The 23,035-nt window shown below is 36.7% G+C and overlaps 1 protein-coding gene across 1 annotated transcript in view; it reads left to right on the plus strand.

The window, feature by feature from the left end:
- The window catches only part of ADAM7 (ADAM metallopeptidase domain 7), a 72,806-nt gene that overhangs the window by 45,000 nt on the left and 4,771 nt on the right, over window positions 1-23,035 (plus strand). Inside the window, exons 9-18 of the mRNA XM_037812778.1 lie at window positions 4,867-5,036; window positions 6,031-6,115; window positions 7,573-7,703; window positions 9,199-9,373; window positions 10,881-10,970; window positions 11,971-12,166; window positions 12,556-12,658; window positions 13,490-13,676; window positions 17,578-17,658; window positions 18,739-18,817. Coding sequence (XP_037668706.1) covers window positions 4,867-5,036; window positions 6,031-6,115; window positions 7,573-7,703; window positions 9,199-9,373; window positions 10,881-10,970; window positions 11,971-12,166; window positions 12,556-12,658; window positions 13,490-13,676; window positions 17,578-17,658; window positions 18,739-18,817 — 1,297 coding nt within the window. The remainder of the gene's footprint in view (window positions 1-4,866; window positions 5,037-6,030; window positions 6,116-7,572; window positions 7,704-9,198; window positions 9,374-10,880; window positions 10,971-11,970; window positions 12,167-12,555; window positions 12,659-13,489; window positions 13,677-17,577; window positions 17,659-18,738; window positions 18,818-23,035) is intronic.

Consider the following 23,035-nt stretch of genomic DNA (forward strand, 5'->3'; position numbering starts at 1 on the left):
AAGGTTTTAGCTCTTATATTTAGACCCTTGATTGATTTTGAATTAATTTTGTACTTGGTATGAGGAAGTGTTCCAACTTCATTCTTTTGCATGTAACTATCCAGTTTTCCCAGAATCATTTTTTGAAGATACTATTCTTTCCTCATTGAATATTCTTAGCATCTTGTCAAAAATCAATTGGCCATACATAATCAGACCTAATTCTGGATTGTCAATTCTATTCTGTTAGCCTGTTTGTCTATCCCTATGCCAGTAGCTTTGTAGTACACTTTGAAATAGGGAAGTGTGAGTTCTCCAACTTTCTTCTTGTTTTTCAAAATTGGTTTGGCTATTTGGGGCTTCTTCCAGTTCCATATGAATCTGAGGATCAACTTTCAAGACCACTGGAATTTTGAAAGGCACTGCATTGAATCTGCAGATCACTTTGGGTAGTATTGATGCCGTAACAATATTAAGCCTTCCAATCTGTGAACACAGTAAGTCATGCCATTTATTTGGTCTTCCTTAATTACTTTTAGCAGTGTTTTGTCATTTTCAGTGTGCAAGTCTTTTGCTTCCTTGGTTAAATTTATTCCTACATATCTTACCCTCTTAGATGCTATTGTAAATGGGATTGTTGTTTTAATTTTCTCTCTGGATTGTTCATTGCTAGTGTGTATAAAACACAACTGATTTTTGTGTGTTGACCTTGTACCCTGACACTTTACAGAATTCATTCGTTAGCAATAGTGATTTCTTGTGGATTCCTTTGGCTTTTCTACACATAAGATCATGTCATCTGAAAATAGAGTTTTACTTCTTCCTTTCCAATTTGAAAACATTTTATTTCTTTCTTTTCCTTATTATTCTGGATGTAATGTCTAGTGCAATACTGAATAGCAGTCATGAAAATGGGCCTTGTTCCTGATCTTGGGGGAAGTCTTCAGTTTTTCACTATTAAATGTTATATCAGCAGTGGGTTTTTCATAATGGCCTTTATCATGTTGAGAAAGTTCCCTTCTGTTGCTAGTTTTCTGAATGTTTTTACCAAGAAAAGGCACTGGATTTTGTCAATTGCCTTTTTTGCTTATATGAGATAATATGCTTTTCTTTTTCATCATTCTATTTATGTGGTACTATACATCGATTTATTTTCATATGTTTAACCATCTTTGCATTCCTGGGATAAATCCCACTTGCTTGTGATGTATAATCTTTTAACATGTTTTTGGATTCAGTTGCTAGTATTCAAAGGCATTCTTTATATCTGCTATCATATTATTTTTCTAGCATTTCCGTTCACTCCTATAGTTTCCTTCTCTCTGCTAAAATTTCCCTATCTCTTCAAGCATGCTTTTCACTATATTAGTGATCTATTGCTATATAACAAATTATCACAAACTTAGCAGTATAAAATAACACGTGTCAATTATGTCATAGTTTCTGTAGGTCAGAAGTCTGGGCATGGCGTAGCTGGGTTTCCTGCTCAGAATCTCACACAGATGAAATAAAGGCTGGCTTCCCATCTGAGGCTCAGTGTCTTCTTCTGAGTTTATTCAGGTTGTTTGCAGAATTCAATCCCATGTTGTTCTTGCTGTCTATTAGCTGGGGCTGTCTCTGTTCCTAGAGACCCGCAGAATTCTTTGCATGTGGTCCTCTCCTAGGCCTTTCACAATATGGCAGTCCATTTCTTTAAAGCCAGCAAGAAAATCTCTGCTTCCTCAAATTTCTGATCCTTTTAAACATATTGAGGCAGTCACATCAAAGATAATCTCCCTTTCCATTTAAGTCAATATCAACTGATTTGGGGACCTCAATTACATCTTCCAAATTCCTTCACCCCTGACAGATAGCATAACCTAATCCGTACTATTCATAGCCCTACCTACACTGAAGGTGAGGGAGTTATATAGGACATGTACCCCGGGAGGCAGGGCTCCTTGGGGGCCATTTTAGAATTCTGCCTACTGCAAATCCATCTTTCCGCTAGAGCCTATGACATATTAATAATAATTATTTTAAATACATATGGATCATCTCTGAGCCCAGCTCTGTTCAGTCTTGTCTCTTAAATAGTGATTGGTTTTACTTGCTCTTTTATGTATTCCTTCATTTTTGATATTAGGCCTCATGTGTAGGATTAAAGAGACTGACATAATAGTTTTTATGCCCGCAAATGGACACACTTCTTCTTTTTCTAATAAGCATGTGAGATTGAGGCAATCTGGTCAGAGATTGAGCTGGTCTGGTGTTTTGTTATTGCTGTTGTTACCTGTAGCATACCACAAGCTTCAAATCCCTCTAGTGTCACCATGTGCTTAGGGCAGGGCCTTTTCTTCACATTCCTGCTCTGCCCTTAATTTTAGGCCTTTATTGAGTGACTGGATCTCAAAGAAGTTTTTTTTTGTTTGTTTGTTTTGTTTTTTTCAGGTTCTTTCCCCATATTTGGTAGTTATCTTCTGTCATTTGTTACTCTATCCTTGCTAGCCTAGTTGGGGGTAGAGGGGTGGGGAGTGAGTAGGAGAGTGGTTCTCTATCCGCAGTCTTAGGCAGACTCTGCTCATGGGTCTTCTGGTGGGTAGTTTTCAATGGTCATGCCCTTCCTGTATTGGTAGGAGACCTCTAATGTCTGATTCCAGGACAGTTTCCTGCCCCTCCCTAAGTGGTAGAATTTTCTTTTCTCGTCCTTCAGTCACAAGAGGTCTTCACTTGGGTTCCAGGAAGATAAAATTTTGCTATCTTTTCCCCAGTAGCTTAAGGTATTTGTTTCTCAGTAGAGAAAGGTCTGATTTGGCTTTATGATTTTTTCATAGTAGCAGCTCCTCCCATCCTTCATACTTGACCCTCCAAGTGGAGGGTGTCTCCTGTCCTCCATTCTGCCTTCCATCATTTTTTTGAGCATCTGGAGGAGATTTGTGGAGAAGAATCCATGCATGGGTGCAAAATCCTTTGTATTTGTGTCTCCCAGAGGTTTTATACTTTCATGCTAGCCCACATTTGGCCTTTAGTAATTCCTTAAAAATACTTGTTGAATTACCCTTGCCTGCTTGTATTGTGTTCAGAAACTCTTTTTCCCATGTTCTGCCACAGGTGAGCCAGTTCTATAGTACCTTCTCTCTTTATAGGAGACTGTATTTCCTTAGATTTCTGGCCCCTTGTTGCCCTGTTACATCAGCTTTCTGATGGTTTCCCCCCAAAAGATGATTTTGTAGATTTTTCTGGCTTTTTCTTGTTGTTAGGGTAGAAGCAATGCTCTTTCCAGCTTTGTACATCATAAGCAAAAGAAGAGTTCTTCCAGGCTCTCCAAATCTGCCTGTGGAAATTCAAAATCCTCTCGATGACATTCTCTAATGGTAGGAACAGCATGGAGTGGAGTGATTATATCTCATAGTCACCTGTTTTCCCTAATTTATTATATCTTGCGATTGTGCTTTTATCATTACCCTAGCATTGATGTATATATGAGACCCAATCCCTTCTCCTTGGTTTTCTATCTTGAAAGTAAGCATAAATACCGAATTGTTGCATATTGCTGTCACATAGCACACCACACCACAAACCATTTAGTCACGTAATCTACAAGTCCTTTGGGCCTTCAATCATCTTGCAACTTATTGACATGGAGTCCATACACACATCATTTCACTTGGTCCATTATCATTTTTACTTTCATTATCTGTTCATCTCTTTTATCTCAGAAATTCTTAAGCTGTTTCTCTAAAAGGAAGAGCAATTCAGCTCTCTACAACCTTCGAAATATGTATAATCAAGCCCATCTAAGCACGCAGCAGACCAAACACGCCACTCATTTTATAGGATATTTTCTCACTAGAAGAGAATGCATTCATAGGATGACAAATGTTTTCATTTGCACTTGCATACAGTTTTATGTGTCGTGTCTGAAGACCATTCATGAGTATTGAGGGTCCATAGAATCCAGGTTAAATAATCTTTCTCTGCAAGAACCAACTCATATAAGTTTATATCATGATAAGATCAGGGCTAAGAGGAGAGAGGCTGGATATTGCAGGCCCTAATGTGGTTTTGAGATCATGATTTGATGAAAGATCTGATGTAATTTAATGAGAAGTTAGAAGAAGCCTACTTCTCAAGGTTAGGAAATGATCTTCTTGTGTTGTCATGACACATGAAATTCAGTATATTCATATTCTGCTGGTTAAGAAATGTGGAAAATTAATGCAGGATTATCATAACAGAAATGAGTGAGGGTGAAACATCTTAAAAACCAGTTATATTCTCTATTAACATTGTATGAGTGATCTTTCTATTTCTGTTCTCAATTTAGATGTTCATAGATTATCATTTATTATTGCTTTCAACTGACTTTGTACTGACTATTATGGAATATAAAATTGGTATGACATAGTCCTTTGTCCCAAAAGCCTCATAATAATTGCTAATTTCTGTTTTCTTTCATCTTGGCATCAAAATATTATCAACCAATTGTTTACAAAAGCAGTGGGAACAGGGGTGACAAGACAAAGCTTATAGGCTGCAACTATTTCTGCCTGCTTTGAACAATCCTTAATCGAGTTTCTTGAACAAAAAAATAGTTCTAGTTCTATAGTTGTTGAACTACAGCAGCTAAGTTGAGTTTTGAAAACCAATACCGCCTTTCTAACATACCACTAAACAAACTCATGACTTAAGACCAATTTGTCAGGTTTCTTTGTTGGCCATGGCAATTCGTCCAATGTCCTGGCGTGAGTCTTCTGCATTCTGTTTCAGTAAAACTGTTTGCTATGTACCTCACAAGTTAAAGTTACTTATTTGTTTGTTTGTTTTTTTAATATAAAAGAATATAGTAATGATGAAGGAGTCTTCTAGCAACTTGACTTTGTGAAAAATGATTTCTTCTTTGGACAGATTTATAAAACCTTGAACATTCACGTAACATTGGTTGGCCTTGAACTGTGGACAAATGGAGATAAAATAGAAATAGATTCAAACATAGAAACTACATTATTGCATTTTTCAGCTTGGCAAGAAGCACTCCTTAAAAAAGGGAAGAAATTTGATCATGCTTTGTTACTCAGGTATATTCCTACTCTATTTTCCTGCACAGCTTGGGTGGGTTATTTAAAAAAACAAACATTGGTCTTTGGGTAGACTACAGGGACAAAATGTTATGTCTGGCTATATAGAAAATTTCTAAATGCATTTATAATGATTTTCCTTTCTAATATTGGTTAACACTCAAAAAGAAAAATTTGATATATTCATATTCCTGGGTTGATAATATTATTAGGTAAGCAAAGTACTTTTAGAATCTATTTACTTCACATATCAGCATTCAGTGCTAACTCTCGTCACCTTGCCATGCATTGCCATTCCAGGTCCTGGCTTTGTAGTATCCCAATTGCAATATTCCAGCAAAATCTGCCTGTCTGGGAAATAACCTCACTCTCTGGACATTTCCCCCCACCCAAGTGTGCCTAGTAATTCAAGAGCATCTTCTCGACTAGCCAAGTTGACAGATAACTAATCTGATAAATTAAACCCTTCCACAGCTTTGAGCTTCTCAAGTAACAGTTATGGATTTATCTAGACTACTAGATTATGAATTTTTTCAAAGAAAGGGCAATTTTTATCATTTTGTTGTTCAAAACACCTAGCATAGTGCTTAGCCCAAGGAGAAATGAGAGATAATTGTGGAACAGAATTGATCGCAGCTTTATGTGCAGCCATGTTCTGTTATCCCAAGGAATGCTTAATTGTGGAAGAACTACCTTGGGGCAATGAAATCATTTAGCTCTTTTCTTATACCCTTAAAGGACTATATTAGAGCAGAAAAAAATTTACCTGCTTCATCTAACTATAATATCAGTTTTACTTACGAGGTCTGCAAACGCAGCCTGCAAATTTTCTTTGTCTAGATGTTAACTTTCAGTCCAAACTCAGAGCAGATGAGGCTTCAAATCCAATCTTTATATTAATTAATATAATATAATTAATTGGATTGCAATCCAATCTTTATATTAATTAAGCTACTAACTCGTATTGAAGGATATATTCTCATCTTGTTTATAGTGGGAAGTGGCTCTATACACATGCGCAAGGAACTTCTTATCCAAGGGGTATGTGCCTGCCGTTTTACTCCTCCAGTGTTGTTAAGGTGGGATGTGTTTTATTTATTTTATATTATTTAATTAAATAGCTTCAATTAAATTTCTGTAATTTCCTGTGCCCTATTGAAAGGGAACATGTATGCATTTTGTCATATATTCACCACCAAGTTATATCAAGAAGAAACTGTCATGTTTCCTTTATTAAATAGGAAAAATAGATGTTTTATAAAAGCCACAAATGAGTAATGAAGGTAAACCAGAGTTGTTTAGATTTAAAAGAACAGCATATACAGATTAATATATAAAGATTAGGAAAGTCATTTTGCACACTAAGTGTAGTTATTTATCAGGAATGTAATATATACAAAACTTGATGGCTGATTTAGCAAATGAGGATAATTATTCTTGTGCTGTTAAGAAAGTGCATAAACAACTTAATATATCAAATCAAGACAACCTTGCAATTCATTTTCAGAAAGCATCAGACCCACAAATTATAGACACTCCTTGTTTATCCGATCCTTTCCCGTATCACTAAACTTTTAGCAAGTGCTATCTAAAGAACCCTATCTTGAAAGACCCTTGAAAAGGTTTGGATTTGTTCCCTTTAGGGCTCTGCCTAGTTGTTGCTATGTCCAGCTCAGTCTTTTTAAGTCTTTGAGCTTAAAAAACTAATACTTATTAAAATGACTTCCTGACTGGTTGATTCTATGGTTCTTTTTATGCTTATGACTTTGCCTATGATATTTCAGTAATCTCGGTTTAGCATAATGGAGCATAATGGAGTCATTATCTAAAATAGGTTGTTACTACACTGATTGTGATAATGTAACCAGTCAGGACACATTTTAAATTTCATACAAGTAAGATGAAATGACCAATAAGGGTGTCTTAGCTTTACAATAACCTGATATCCCACCCCTCTTTGGAAATTAAAATTGTTTCATTAATATAGAGGTTGAAACATAGAATAGAATACCAACCAAGATGACAACCAACTCTGCCATCTGCCATTGATTTTACCTTTCTGACCTTGAGGTTTTCCCCATAATAAAAACTTCCTTTTCATTGTACATATCATTACTGTACAATGTGACACTACAAATTGAAAACAAGAACAGGATATATTTAACAATTTATCCTTTCTGAATATTCAGTACAGAGAAAACTCAATGATGTTTATTTTATTGTGTAGGATAATTTAAGAATTTTTAGTTATTTTTAAGAATGAGTCTATTAAAACCAACAATTACTATAAGTGTGCCACAAAATAGAATTTCAAAATGTTTATAGAGCACAGACACTTAAAAGGTCATTTGCCCAACTTACTGTATAATCAAAGAAACTGAGGTGCAGGGAAAGGAGGTAGCTAAGTCCAAAATCTCTTAGCTGGCTACTAGTTAATCAGGCACTAGAAACCATGTCCCTACCACTAGTTCAAAGTATTATGTGTTACAGTGTGCAGCATTTTAGGAATTTCTAATGCACATATTTTTTGTATCAGGATCTTTTCCCTGATATTAACATAGTTGCAAACAGAATGGCACACGAGTTGGGGCATAGCCTTGGGATGCAGCATGACAATTTCCCATGCACTTGTACCTTTGGAAGATGTGTGATGGATAGCAGTGGAAGGTAAGATTCAAACAAAATAGAGAATACCTTTAAATATTTGAGGAGTGGCTTTGAGTAAAATTTTATGTTATATGGATATATTGTCATTCTGTGGGTTTTTTCCAAAAATACCACTGAAATTCCATTATAAAACTAGGCATGGCAAGGAGTTCCCTTTAGGGGGCTAAATCTTATCAATTGGTAGTGCCTCTCTCTAATAACTTGATGAAAGAAATTCTAAAACTCTATCTGGGCATATAGCAAAAGTACCCCATTATCAATTAGTAATATCCACACCAGGGCACTTAGAGGAGGATTACACTCCATGAGCCTTGTTTTGTCATCTTTGCTATAAGCCGTAATTTCCTCCTTCATATTTTCACTTAAATGACTTTCTCAGCAAGGCCTTCCCTGATTGCCTGATCAACTTTATAATCCTGCTACCACATACATATCCTGGCACTTTCCAACCACCCTCCCCCATCACCTTTTTATCTCCTCCTTAGCATTCATCACTGTCTAACATATTATATGTTTTACTTATTGAGCTTGTCTTGAGAAGTCCCAGGCACATGTTAGGTGCCCCATAAAAGTTATGGAACAAATGAATGTCCGGAATTCCCCCTTATACTGTGAAGTATCTTGTGATCAGATACCAAGTCTTATACATCTCTGTACACCTTCACAGAAGGTCTAACATAGTGCATTGTATACAGAAATAGAATGTCTGTTGATGATGATCCATGTTTCCATATGTCAACTAAATGAGGTAAAGTAGCTAAAGCACCTACCATGGTGACTGGCATACAGTAAGCACTCAAACTGGTATCTAATTTTATATCCCAGTTGATGGGTTCCATTATCCCAATCCGATGTAATCCAGACTATGTATTCAGTCGTGCTGTAATGATGGTAAGACAGTCAAAAACTAAAGGAAGATTTAAGCATTGTAAATTTCAGTTTGAAAAGAAGTAGATCACATTCCTGTCATGTGTAAGATACTATTAAATAAATAGTTAATTTGGTTCAAAAATTTTTACAGAGACATACTCTATGCCAGGCTGTGTTGTAATTAGTGGTGACCTTAAAAAAAATTTGAACATGATACAGTCCCTACCCGAGAAGCCTATAATCTTGCAGGGTGTTAAACAAGTATATAGGTTATTTCTGGAGAGACAAATAAAAGGTAATATGGGAGCATAACCATCAGTCTAAACTGTGTTTTTCAGGAAGGGTTTGCTGGAGGATATATGGCCAGAATATTTTCACTAAAATTGCATGTGTAGGCTGTGTTTCAATAAGACATTTTCTATAATAAGGACTCCCAGTTACTGCTCTGCTATATCAGTAACAGTAGAGGCAAGAGTAAGTGTAATAAGACAAAGAGAAGTAAATGGACTTTTAGAGTTCATCATTTATAATTGTTATTTCTCAATTCCTCATTAAACTTTCACAGTTGCTCTACCATTATGCACTGATATCATTAATCTTTGTTTTTAACTCATCCTTTCTCTAGCATTCCTGCGCTAAAATTCAGTAAATGCAACAAAATCCAATATTCTCAATACCTGAAGGATTATAAGCCAACATGCATGTTCAATATTCCATTTTCTGAGAAGTTAACTGATAATCCATATTGTGGAAACAAGAAGTTGGATGAGGGAGAAGAGTGTGATTGTGGCCCCACTCAGGTATTTGCAAATGATGTTGTCTTTAAATTACATTCAGCTAGAACACAGGCAGAGATGTAGTCATTAATCAACCTTTGTGTTTCTTGTAAAGTTTTATAAACTGTACTTTTTTTTCCATTTGGAAACAAGCTATTGGTGTAGCCTCATTGCAAGGCTTGTTACTAAGGCACAGGTCATATTTAATGATTTTGCTAGAGATCGGCAGCATCACATTTGCCTGGTTTATATATTAATTGGCTCCACTGGTGAGAAGACCCCATGGGTTTCATTAAGTCTAATCTTGTATGCCCAGTAGGAATCTGTTCCACAAAATCTTTCAGAGTCAGCCTTTCAAGTTTTACTCAGGTCCTAATGAGGCTGGTCTATATCACAGTTGGACAATTTAAGTTATTTGCAAACTCTTTCCTAATAGAGCTGAAACTGTCTTAAGTTTTCACATATTCGTTGCAGTGTTGGACTCCAGAACATTTAGAATAAGCCTGTGAGGCAAATTTTAAAGTAATTTTTATCTGTTTTTCTCCAAATAAAAACTAATTTTTTTTTCAAGAACTCCTCATACAGTATACTTCTTAGACAACAAATTTCTCAAATTATAAAGTGCATATGAATCACCTGGGGATGTTGTTAAAATGTGGATTCTGATTCAGCAGTTCTGGAGTGGAGCTGAGATTCTGTATTCCCACCAAATGCCACAGTTTTGCTTCTGCTACTGGTCTGAGGACCATATTTTTATTATCCACCCTCCAGACACTGCACAATCCTAAAGAGTTCTAATAGGATGGCAACCAAGAGACTCCATGATCAGGGTCCCTGTGGTGACAGGAAGGTTCGTATAAAGACAGTAACATTTTCAGGGGTTACAAGAGCTAGTCTTCACATGTCTCAGATTAAATAAATGAAAAGGGGTTTTTAATTTTGGAAACTGAGCCTTTTTCCCATACATGTTCTTTAGTGTGTTTCTACAATTTCATTCTAATATAAAATGCACCTTACCTGACCAGACCTGGACAATTTTCTTTGCAGTTTTAATTTTGTTAGGGCAGATAGTACCTAAGTGACTATGCTGCTTGTCATTAGTCAGTGATGCATTAAAAAAAAAAAAAAAAGAAAGAAAGAAAGAAAGAAGGAGGAAAGCTCAGACCCAAATACTTGAGGTCTTGAAAGTTAGATCTTCAAAAGTTGTATTTTCTCACATCAAGCCTTCATATAGGGAAGCAGCAGTACACTTCCAGGGAATGAAAGTTCACAAACTCTAATTCTGCTAATGATAATTCATTAGCTATGGAGCAGTTGTAGCCTGAAGGGCAGAAAACAGAGAAAAGTCCCAGATACCAGTTCTAAGCAGTAGTCTTCATACGTCTATAGCACAGCCAAAGATACTGCATTTATATTCAACGTCTAGAGACAAGTAATGCTAGATTACACAGAAGCACAGCAAATTCACTGTTCAAACAGAAGTCAAACTACAAACTAATATCAGATCTTTATCTGTTTTGTTATTGCCAAGGAGTGCACTAATTATTGCTGTGATGCAGACAAATGTATGCTGAAGCCAGGATTTACTTGTGCAGAAGGAGAATGCTGTGAATCTTGTCAGGTAAGATCCCTTGCCATGACTGAGTTTCTCTGTTCAGTTTATTAAGTGTATATGGGACTATATGGAACTGAAGAGTTCTCTGAACACTGGTCCCTACACCACTGATCCCCAAATTGTGTCAGACTTGCTAACACCTGACAGTGTCTTCTGAGACACTCCCAAATTCTTAGCATTGATTGGGAAGTGCTGTTTTCTGGCAATTGGAGAAGCTGGTGAGCAGTGCTCTGTAAGAGTGAAGTCACCTGACCAGCACAAATCGTCTCCTTTGTAAATCATTTCCAACCTATGTAATCTCAGCTGGGAGGAAAATTAGTATCCCAACAGCAGTGAGCTAGAAGGGAGAGGGATTTGGGGGCATTGCAAGGTAATAGAGGCTAGTAGATGGGGAAAATGTGCCTAGGGAAGATGACCAGAAGTCTAAATGACTCTGTCCAAAGGCTCATTGACAAGTCTTTCACCCTACCATACTGTGAACTCACAAAGGAAAGGAAGCAGGTCTTATTTATCTTCGAATCTCTCTAGGCTCCAGCACTATCAAATGTGAATTGAATGGCTGAATGAGAGAATATCTCCATGCATTTCCCAGCAGCAATGAGCTAGGATACTTTTGCAGTTCATATGGAGAGCTCCAATTTCTTGTGATTGGGAACTCCACCTTATAGTCAGAGGTTCCCAGTTTTATTGGAGGTAGGGAATGAAAGAGTGCACTGGAGCAAGGGATGAAGAAGCAACAAAATGAACGAGACTATCTTCCCATTTCTCCATTTTATGTCTATTCCAATTCAATCCAGGGCCGTTTTAATACAAAATTTCAAAAACACCATATTGATATTCCTAAAATTACATACAAGCCAAGGCACTTACAGAATGATAATAATTCTAAGTTGAATGGAGGAGGTTATGATCCATCCTTAAAGTCTTTTCTAAACTAAATTGATCAACCTGAACTTTGCCTACCTAAATATATCCCAAGATCAATCTTTTTGTTTTTCCTTCGCAGATGAAAAAAGCAGGGTCCATATGCAGACCAGCAAAGGATGAATGTGATTTCCCTGAAGTATGTACTGGCCACTCCCCTAGATGTCCTAAGGACCAATTCCGAGTCAATGGATTTCCTTGTAAGAACGCAGAAGGCTACTGTTTCATGGGGAAATGTCCCCACCGGGATGATCAGTGCTCTGAACTGTTTGTTGATGGTGAGAGGCAATCCTAGTGAATGACTGATAAAGATAATAGCCTTTATTTCTCTGTTGTTGCCTTTAGGAATTTGGGAGAAAGATTGGAGGTAATGCTTTTCTGTTATTCTTCTAAGATGTTACTGAACATCTCTCTAGATGTAGGTTTAATAACCTTAATAATACCTCTGATATTAACTGACTAGTTCAGTATGTGGGATAATGTTTGTTACTCCTCCCTAAAATACCCTCCTGAGGCAATAGGGTAGTTCTTTAATTATTTATTTATTCCATTCTGCTTTACCACTGTATGATAGTGAAAGTTCAGCCACATTAGAAAAATACTCTTTTATGACTCATGATATTCATGCTTTCATATTTTATTTTTATCATACCATTTTGAACCCCAGAGGCAAAAGGGAGTCATGATATCTGCTACAAGATGAATAAAAAAGGAAATAAATTCGGATACTGTAAAAACAAAGACAAACGATTCATTCCCTGTGAAGAGAAGTAAGTGCCTTTTGAAGAAAAGTAAGTGTCCTCAAACAGCGTTTTGCAAAATCAGACTGGTTCCCAGTCTAACCACAGTTAACCTGTTTTTACCGAGGAGATTAGAAGAGAGGCGAGTGCACATGTCCTTGACATGATTAACTGGCCTTTAAGTTGTTACAAAGAAGAGAGGGGAGCAAAAGAGAGGAGGGGAAATATAAGCAGAAAAAAGGAAAAGAGTAAGAGGGGAGGAAAGAGATGAAGGCAGAAACAGTAAGGTAGTAGCTGAAGTTGAAGAGAGAGTGGGAGAATAGGAAGTTAAGATCCAAATTACAAAAGCATGAGCTGAGTCATTCCTCCAGGGTTTTATATGCCAAAAACCAGGATTTGGAGTGAAAACAACAAACAAACACACACTGTGTTCAAATTCAACTCTGCTCCTAAATACACTCTGTGAAAATGAGCAGTCACTTAACTTCCCTTACTTTCAATTTCTGCCTAATTTATCAAATGGGTGGATAATAATAGTAGCTTCACATGTTTGTTGGAATCTGCTGTGCAAAAAGAACGATAAGGAAGCCTTGGTGTTGTGATTAAAGTTATGCTAATTCAAAACAATAATGATAAGCATTTGTCTATAAGCTTGGGCTAATGTTGATTTGTGAGACTCACAGAGAAATCAAAACCAAATATCATATTCATCTTGGTTCCCAGGGTTGGCACTTTGCTCCACTGTTTATCCTGCCTCTCCTGGTCCCTCTTCAACCTGCCTGGGGGTAGAAAAAAGTGGCCAAGCCGTTCTACTGCCAGCTTAGCCTCTAAAGTCCTGTTTCTGGTCCCACTTTTCTTCAGAGATGTCAAATGTGGGAAGATATACTGTGCCGGAGGAGAACACTCTTCTGTCTTTGGAGAAGACAAGATTGCTTACCTTACGGTTCCAAAGCAGAATGCCACTGTCGAATGCAAAACCTTTTATTTGTACCACAATTCCGACGATGTTGGCTTGGTTGCTTCTGGAACAAAATGTGGGGATGGCATGGTAAGATGAAAAGCCCTTTGTTTTATTAAAATGTTCTGCCACTTACAAAAATCATCGGACCTTATTCCTAGTACAAAGCAGAAAAAAAAAATGGCATTTTCAAGTTGAGCAGAGCAGTAAAAATGCTATAGTAAATATTCATTTAGCCTAATCTTGGTTATACCAAATGATATGTAATTGTTATAAATGTGCTTAATTAGTGTTTCATGAGTAGACAACTAATCAAATTATAGATATATGGTTTTTTTCTAATTAACATAACTTTAGTGGTCATACTTTCTTCCTTATTTTATTTATCGACCCATATTTAATGAGCATGTATTATGATGACAGCAACTGTGCTACACACAGGGGATGTAAAGATGGGTCTACTTGAGAATTTGGTTGATTAGATTAAATAGATCATTGCAATTCAACAGAGGTGCTTTCATAGTAGCAGGACCAATGTGTATTTGGAGTCCAGAGGAAGAAGCGACTGCCTTTGCTTATAGAACGTTGAATGGCATCATGAATGACCTAACATTTCAGCTTTGACTTGATGAACAGTTTTTCACACACAGAAAATAGGAAGAGACTTTTTAGAAAGAAACATCCACGTAATATACAAAGATACAATGCCAAAACGAAAAGTTTAGGATTTGTACTATAGACGATAGGCAGCTCACCGAGGTTTATAAACACAAAAACATATGGACAGGATACAACATTCTACAAAAAAATCAGCCATTGGAAATGGAATGATTTCTCTCTGTGGCATGCCTTTCCCTTTCTCCCTATACTCCCACCCACAAATGTTACAGGAGCATGCATATAACGTGATAAACAAATGAATTGCAAAACAAAAATTCAGAATGGGAAAAAGGAATTAGGATCTAATGATTTAATGGAGATCTACATTTTAAATCCATATTTAACTGTAAGTTCTCCAATTAAAATGATTGAAAGAATATCAAAATAGCAAGAAATCTGCATTTATGAAAATTTAGGTATGTGAACCAACCACAAAACAGAAAGTTGAAGGACTTTGAATATAGAGTATCTGGGGCAAGGGGTTGAAAAAAATACCAAATGACCAAACAATTTGTGTTCAGTTCAGGTGAGGAAACTCAGCCTGAGGTACAGGTGACAGGATGTGCTCCCCTTCATCCAGCTCCACTAAGAGTCACAGGGACTGAAGAAAGAAGCTGATAGGAGAACAAATGTTAAGGAACAAATCCTGATCTATAGCATGAGCAAGTACCAGTATCTGGAGGGTCTTGTCGTTCAAGGGAAGTCTCAGTACAGAAGCCACCACTCACCTTGGAGTCTCTTCTTCAGCTGATTCCTAAAGGAAGGCATTCATGCATAGCAAGTGCCAGGCTATGGGAGTATTGCAAAGGCACTAGTTAAAATATTTTGCATTTCAGTTTTGCACTAAGATACTGTTTTTAGACATGTTGAACTTAAATGTATAAAAGCATTCCAGTTTCTTTAAGTATATATTTTTTTCTAGGTAAATTTTAATTTGGTATTGAAAGAGAAGGCACAAACATATCCCATTGCCCCCAGGTGCCCTTTTCCTTAGTTATGCTACAGTTCTGGCTGTGTAGAAAAGGTAAAGAAAAGGAAAGGAAAAGAAAAAGAAAGGAAAGGAACGGAAAGGGTGGGGCAGAGAGGAGGGGGAGAAGAGAGGAAGAGAGGGGAGGTAAGAAGAGGAGAGAAAAGAAGAAGAGAGACAGATAACAAGGAAATGGAGAGAGAGGAAGGAATTGAACTAGTTAGTTCATTTGTTCTCTAGCACAGAAGAGTTGCTGCAAAACTCTGAGTAGTGATCTCTTTACTAAACAGAATAAAAGGAAAAATAAAACACATCTCCATTATCCCCTTTAGCTGAGACTGTAAGACTTGAAGAGTGATTCACATGGGTTTTAAGACAATCCATCCCAGTGCTCAATCATGTATACAGAAAAACCATTCTATAAAGATAAGCAAAGAGGAAAAACAGCAGACAAGTGTTACAAAAAGGAGACGAATTTGAAAAATCATAGACTGTAGTCCACATTAAAGATATATATTTAAAATGAGGAAATTCCTTCAGAAAAAGTCAAATGTATATTCCTAATAAAATATAAAAGAATATTAAAAAGATATTAAACTTATAAAATGGAACAATCTGAGATTGGGAAGCACTGACTTTAAAAAATAAATCATAATTGCTCTTTTACATATAATTTGGGTAGTAAACTCTGGAGTAGATGCTATGAAATCTCAGTAAATTAGAATTTAAGCTTCATAACACAGAAGAATAAGATAAATGAATAAAATATAGAGAAGAAAATTTGTAAAAGCCAGAAAAATATTTTGAAGAATCCAATATAGATTTAATTGGAGTTCTTGATAAAACAGGGTAGAAGGAAAATAGAAAATAATTACAGAAATAATAATAATAAATGTTGCTGAGCTAAAGAATGTAGAAAATAAAAACAAAAACTAAGTACCAGGAAAAATTCATAGAAAGAGATGAGAACTTAAGACCAACCCTCATGCCATGGATGTCAAGAATAAAGAAAATGTGCCAAAAGCATAAAGGCAGGTGGGTAATTGTTTTCCTAAAGAAAAACTTGTCAGGATGCCACCACACTTCTCTGCAATAAGAAATGCCAGGAGATAATGGGACAATATCCATGGAGTTCTCCAGAACAGAAATACTGGGACCCTGAAATTTTATATACAGCCAAGGTATTAGTCAGACAGAAAAGTGATAGAATAACGCTTTCAAACACTTAAGGACTAAGAAAATACACAATAATTTATAGACTGGATATATTTTCTGAGTAGGAAAATAGTTAAGAAAGTACTCCAGTCAACTGAGAAGTTAATTTAAATTAAGAACTTAAAATGAGGAAAGATATTAAAGAAATGGTGGAAAATAAAATCCATAAAACTTTCAAGTAAATTCTAGGTATTTGTGGTTAATATTTTTATGATGCAAGTGTTAAAATGTATCTTGAATAATGAATAATAATATAACAAATTAAAAATGTCAGTTTACTCAAACAAAAACTTGACCTAAGGGGAAGAGGAAACAAGTAAGAACATAACAGATTTCTTATCTTACACAAGGAAGAGTTAGGGCTGATTTGCTCTTGAAAATGAAAGAATTATTTAAGCTCAAAATTTTTAATGCAAATTAAATCAGTGTTTTAAAAAATAGAATATATAGCTTTAAAATGGAGAAAATAATTGCATAATAAAAGATAAATGTAGCTAAAGGTAAGCTCAAATGTCAAATATTAAAAAATCATATAATAAGATGATAGGAGTTGGATTAAACATATCACTTATCAAATAAATATGAATGGATTAAAGTCTCCCTTTTTAAAATTTAAGAACTCTTTGCACTAGAGGCAAAGAAGAATGTTCTTTGTAAAAGAAATAGCTAAGAAAATAAAACTGCAGTTAAAAATTAAATAAATGGACAAAGATAAACCAGGCAAAACCCGACAACAACAGAAACAATCTTCTGGTAATAGAAATTACAAAAATTAAGAAAATGTGAAACAAAGAGCATTAATTATAAATAAAAGTTAATTGATATTAAAATAAAATATCCAGCTGACAATTGTGACATAATAAGCATGGATCCTTAAATCAAAAGGAATACTTGATAGAAATAATAAAAGAAATTGTTGGAATTACAGTTGTGGACTCTGATAAATTGACACTCAAAGAATTAATCATTGATAAGTTTATATATAACAATTTTTAATGCATGGTATATTCTTTTTAAATATCCAACAAACATTTACAGAGGATTTCTTCTTCGATGGAAGACTGTACATGTGAAATTTCACAATAGAAATAAAGCAGATAATTTGTAAATGCAAGTAATTCTAATTCATATTGATTACTTCATTTCTAGGTATGCAGCAATGGAGAGTGTGTGAATATCAAAAAGTTGTACAATCCAACCAATTGCTCCTCTCAATGTGATGAAAATGCTGTAAGATTTGACTGCTTTTTATATTGTCTTACCAACCAATTATTTACATAGTGTATATCTGTATGTATGTACATATTTATGTATGCTTGCTTTTTAATCAAGTATACATTTGGGATCCATTTTATTCTTGTCATCAGTAAAATTGACCCAAATAGCCAAACACAGTATCACACATAGATATTGTCAGAATTGCAAGTACATGTTTCACTTTAAAATCGGACTAGTAATCTAGAAATATAGAAACTTATATACATATGAGTTTTATACCTAAAGTTTGGATCTATCATAAAATCACCTCTTGGTTAATTACAGCAATATAAATATTAGTTTAAAGCTCTCAAGACAAATAACAGAAATTATTTATTTTTTCTTAATTAACACTGTTCAATACTAACAGTTTGAGTTTGTAGGTAACATCTTTCTTAAGCCTGATTAATCAGTAACACTTATATAGAGTTGTATATGTATCAGGCGCTCTTTAATTGTCATGCATACATATTAACTTTAAAAATCTTCATAACAACCTTATGAGCTAAGTAGTATTCCCATCCCCACTTTACAGATGCGGAAACAAAGGCACACTGGTGTGAGGGGAGAAGATGAGATTTAAATCCAGAAAAACCTGCTCCAGAGTCTGTGCTCTTAACCATTACACATTGATGCTCTTTTATGAACTAAACACTGTGCCCCCCTTTTCCATGGCAATATGATCCCTTTTTTTATTAAGCCCAGTTAAATTCTAGTTTTTGGCTATAATATATCTAACTGTAGCAGGGGCTGTTCATATAAGAATACTGACGCCTTCTGGATAAATCATGCTGCCATGTTAATCTATCTTTGCATTTTTCAGAATCATTCCCATGCTCAAAGGTCTTCTTCAGAGGTGGTTGCTGTTGAGTGATTTTTTTTAGTGCATCTTAGTTCATTAATCATCAAACGTTTGTGTGCATATGTATGTGTGCGTGCGTGTGTGTGTGTGTGTGTGTGTTTGATGTAGAACTAGCAGTAAGCTAAGTGAGGTGAAAATGATGCAAAAGTTTTATCAGTCATTTGTCAAAATTATATTGACTTCTCTTCCAGGTAGATGACCGTGACCTCGAGTGCCAGTGTGAGGAAGAACAAGAGTCTTTAGACTGGGAAGAAGCCTTAAATGTAACCAGTAAGTATCCCAGGATAGCATTAAAAAATTAGATCAAATTATATTATGTATGTATTTTCTGTATCAAAAGCCTAGCCAGTGAGAACGCTGCTTTTTTATTTTCTAATTTTGTTACCTCTGTGTTGTGTTTCTGTATCTATGTCGTCTTTTTATTATTTTGCATATTTGATGCCCAGATTAGAATTTACTACAATTGTCTTTTAGAATTAATGTATACTCTTCTAGCATCATCTGGCTTAGTTCTTCTAAGAACCAACAACTCAACAAGGTCTTTTCTGTATTCAGTTAATAACTGAAAACCAAAACTTTTCATACTGTGGTTCCTTTAAACATAAGGTAACCTTAGGTGGTGTCAATTGCTAATACAGATGCTAACTTGTATAATGTTTTGCCTTTTTACTTTACATACGAAAAATGTCTTGGGGAAAATTAAATTCCTTTTGGAAAGGAAATGCAGGATTATAATAGCACACTTAAAAAGAGATGATGTTGGAGGCGGGGCAAGATGGCAGACTGGTGAGCTGTATGTTTTAGTTACTCCTCCAGGAAAGGAGGTAGAAAGCCAGGAACTGCGTGGACTGGACACCACAGAGCAATCTGACTTTGGGCATACTTCATACAACACTCATGAAAACATGGAACTGCTGAGATCAGCGAAATCTGTAAGTTTTTGCGGCCAGGGGACCCGCGCCCCTCCCTGCCAGGCTCAGTCCCGTGGGAGGAGGGGCTGTCAGCTCCGGGAAGGAGAAGGGAGAACTGCAGTGGCAGCCCTTATCGGAAACTCATTCTGCTGATCCAAACTCCAACCATAGATAGACGGAGACCAGACACCAGAGAATCTGAGAGCAGCCAGCCCAGCAGAGAGGAGACAGGAATAGAAAAAAAACAACACGAAAAACTCCAAAATAAAAGCGGAGGATTTTTGGAGTTCTGGTGAGCCTGGAAGGGGGAAGGGCAGAACTCAGGCCCGAGCTTGGGTCCTGAGGCGCATATGCAAATCCCGAAGAAAAGCTGATCTCTCTGCCCTATGGACCTTTCCTTAATGGCCCTGGTTGCTTTGTCTCTTAGCATTTCAATAACCCATTAGATCTCTGAGGAGGGCCCTTTTTTTTTTTTTTTTTTTTTTTTTTTCTAAAACAATTACTCTAAGAAACCCAATACAGAAAGCTTCGAAGACCTGCAATTTGGGCAGGTCAAGTCAAGAGCAGAACTAGGAGAGCTCTGAGACAAAACGCAATAATCCAGTGGCTGAGAAAATTCACTAAACACCACAACTTCCCAAGAAAAGGGGGGTGTCCGCTCATAGCCATCATCCTGGTGGACAGGAAACACTCCTGCCCATCGCCAGCCCCATAGCCCAGAACTGCCCCAGACAACCCAGTGTGACGGAAGTGCTTCAGATAACAGGCACACACCACAAAACTGGGCGTGGACATTAGCCTTCCCTGCAACCTCAGCTGATTGTCCCAGAGTTGGGAAGGTAGACCAGTATGAATTAACAAAGCCCCATTCAGCCATCGTTTCAGCAGACTGGGAGCCTCCCTACACAGCCCAGCAGCCCAGAACTGCCCTGGGGGGACGGCACTCACCTGTGACATATCACAGTCATCCCTCAACAGAGGACCAGGGGGTGCACGGCCTGGAAGAGGGGCCCACTTGCAAGTCTCAGGAGCCATACGCCAATACCAAGGACTTGTGGGTCAGTGGCAGAGACAAACTGTGGCAGGACTGAACTGAAGGATTAGACTATTGCAGCAGCTTTAAAACTCTAGGATCACCAGGGAGATTTGATTGTTAGGGCCACCCCCCCCCCCGACTGCCCAGAAACACGCCCCATATACAGGGCAGGCAACACCAACTACACACGCAAGCTTGGTACACCAATTGGACCCCACAAGACTCACTCCCCCACTCACCAAAAAGGCTAAGCAGGGGAGAACTGGCTTGTGGAGAACAGGTGGCTCGTGGACGCCACCTGCTGGTTAGTTAGAGAAAGTGTACTCCACGAAGCTGTAGATCTGATAAATTAGAGATAAGGACTTCAGTTGGTCTACAAATCCTAAAAGAACCCTATCAAGTTCAGCAAACGCCACGAGACCAAAAACAACAGAAAATTATAAAGCATATGAAAAAACCAGACGATATGGATAACCCAAGCCCAAGCACCCAAATCAAAATACCAGAAGAGACACAGCACCTAGAGCAGCTACTCAAAGAACTAAAGATGAACAATGAGACCATAGTACGGGAGACCAAGGAAATCAAGAAGACCCTAGAAGAGCATAAAGAAGACATTGCAAGACTAAATAAAAAAATGGATGATCTTATGGAAATTAAAGAAACTGTTGACCAAATTAAAAAGATTCTGGACACTCATAGTACAAGACTAGAGGAAGTTGAACAACGAATCAGTGACCTCGAAGATGACAGAATGGAAAATGAAAGCATAAAAGAAACAATGGGGAAAAAAATTGAAAAAATCGAAATGGACCTCAGGGATATGATAGATAATATGAAACGTCCAAATATAAGACTCATTGGTGTCCCAGAAGGGGAAGAAAAGGGTAAAGGTCTAGGAAGAGTATTCAAAGAAATTGTTGGGGAAAACTTCCCAAATCTTCTAAACAACATAAATACACAAATCATAAATGCTCAGCGAACTCCAAATAGAATAAATCCAAATAAACCCACTCCGAGACATATACTGATCACACTGTCAAACACAGAAGAGAAGGAGCAAGTTCTGAAAGCAGCAAGAGAAAAGCAATTCACCACATACAAAGGAAACAGCATAAGACTAAGTAGTGACTACTCAGCAGCCACCATGGAGGCGAGAAGGCAGTGGCACGATATATTTAAAATTCTGAGTGAGAAAAATTTCCAGCCAAGAATACTTTATCCAGCAAAGCTCTCCTTCAAATTTGAGGGAGAGCTTAAATTTTTCACAGACAAACAAATGCTGAGAGAATATGCTAACAAGAGACCTGCCCTACTGGAGATACTAAAGGGAGCCCTACAGACAGAGAAACAAAGACAGGACAGAGAGACTTGGAGAAAGGTTCAGTACTAAAGAGATTCGGTATGGGTACAATAAAGGATATTAATAGAGAGAGGGAAAAATATGGCAAACATAAACCAAAGGATAAGATGGCCGATTCAAGAAATGCCTTCACGGTTATAACGTTGAATGTAAATGGATTAAACTCCCCAATGAAAAGATATAGATTCGCAGAATGGATCAAAAAAAATGAACCATCAATATGTTGCATACAAGAGACTCATCTTAGACACAGGGACACAAAGAAACTGAAAGTGAAAGGATGGAAAAAAATATTTCATGCAAGCTACAGCCAAAAGAAAGCAGGTGTAGCAATATTAATCTCAGATAAAATAGACTTCAAATGCAGGGATGTTTTGAGAGACAAAGAAGGCCACTACATACTAATAAAAGGGGCAGTTCAGCAAGAAGAAATAACAATCGTAAATGTCTATGCACCCAATCAAGGTGCCACAAAATACATGAGAGAAACACTGGCAAAACTAAAGGAAGCAATTGATATTTCCACAATAATTGTGGGAGACTTCAACACATCACTCTCTCCTATTGATAGATCAACCAGACAGAAGACCAATAAGGAAATTGAAAACCTAAACAATCTGATAAATGAATTAGATTTAACAGACATATACAGGACATTACATCCCAAATCACCAGGATACACATACTTTTCTAGTGCTCATGGAACTTTCTCCAGAATAGATCATATGCTGGGACATAAAACAAGCCTCAATAAATTTTAAAAGATTGAAATTATTCAAAGCACATTCTCTGATCACAACGGAATACAATTAGAAGTCAATAACCATCAGAGACTTAGAAAATTCACAAATACCTGGAGGTTAAACAACACACTCCTAAACAATCAGTGGGTTAAAGAAGAAATAGCAAGAGAAATTGCTAAATATAGAGAGATGAATGAAAATGAGAACACAACATACCAAAACCTATGGGATGCAGCAAAAGCAGTGCTAAGGGGGAAATTTATAGCACTAAACGCATATATTAAAAAGGAAGAAAGAGCCAAAATCAAAGAACTAATGGATCAACTGAAGAAGCTAGAAAATGAACAGCAAACCAATCCTAAACCAAGTACAAGAAAGGAAATAACAAGGATTAAAGCAGAAATAAATGACATAGAGAACAAAAAAACAATAGAG

Source organism: Choloepus didactylus, chromosome 20 (assembly GCF_015220235.1).
Source record: "Choloepus didactylus isolate mChoDid1 chromosome 20, mChoDid1.pri, whole genome shotgun sequence".
Taxonomy (NCBI): domain Eukaryota; kingdom Metazoa; phylum Chordata; class Mammalia; order Pilosa; family Megalonychidae; genus Choloepus; species Choloepus didactylus.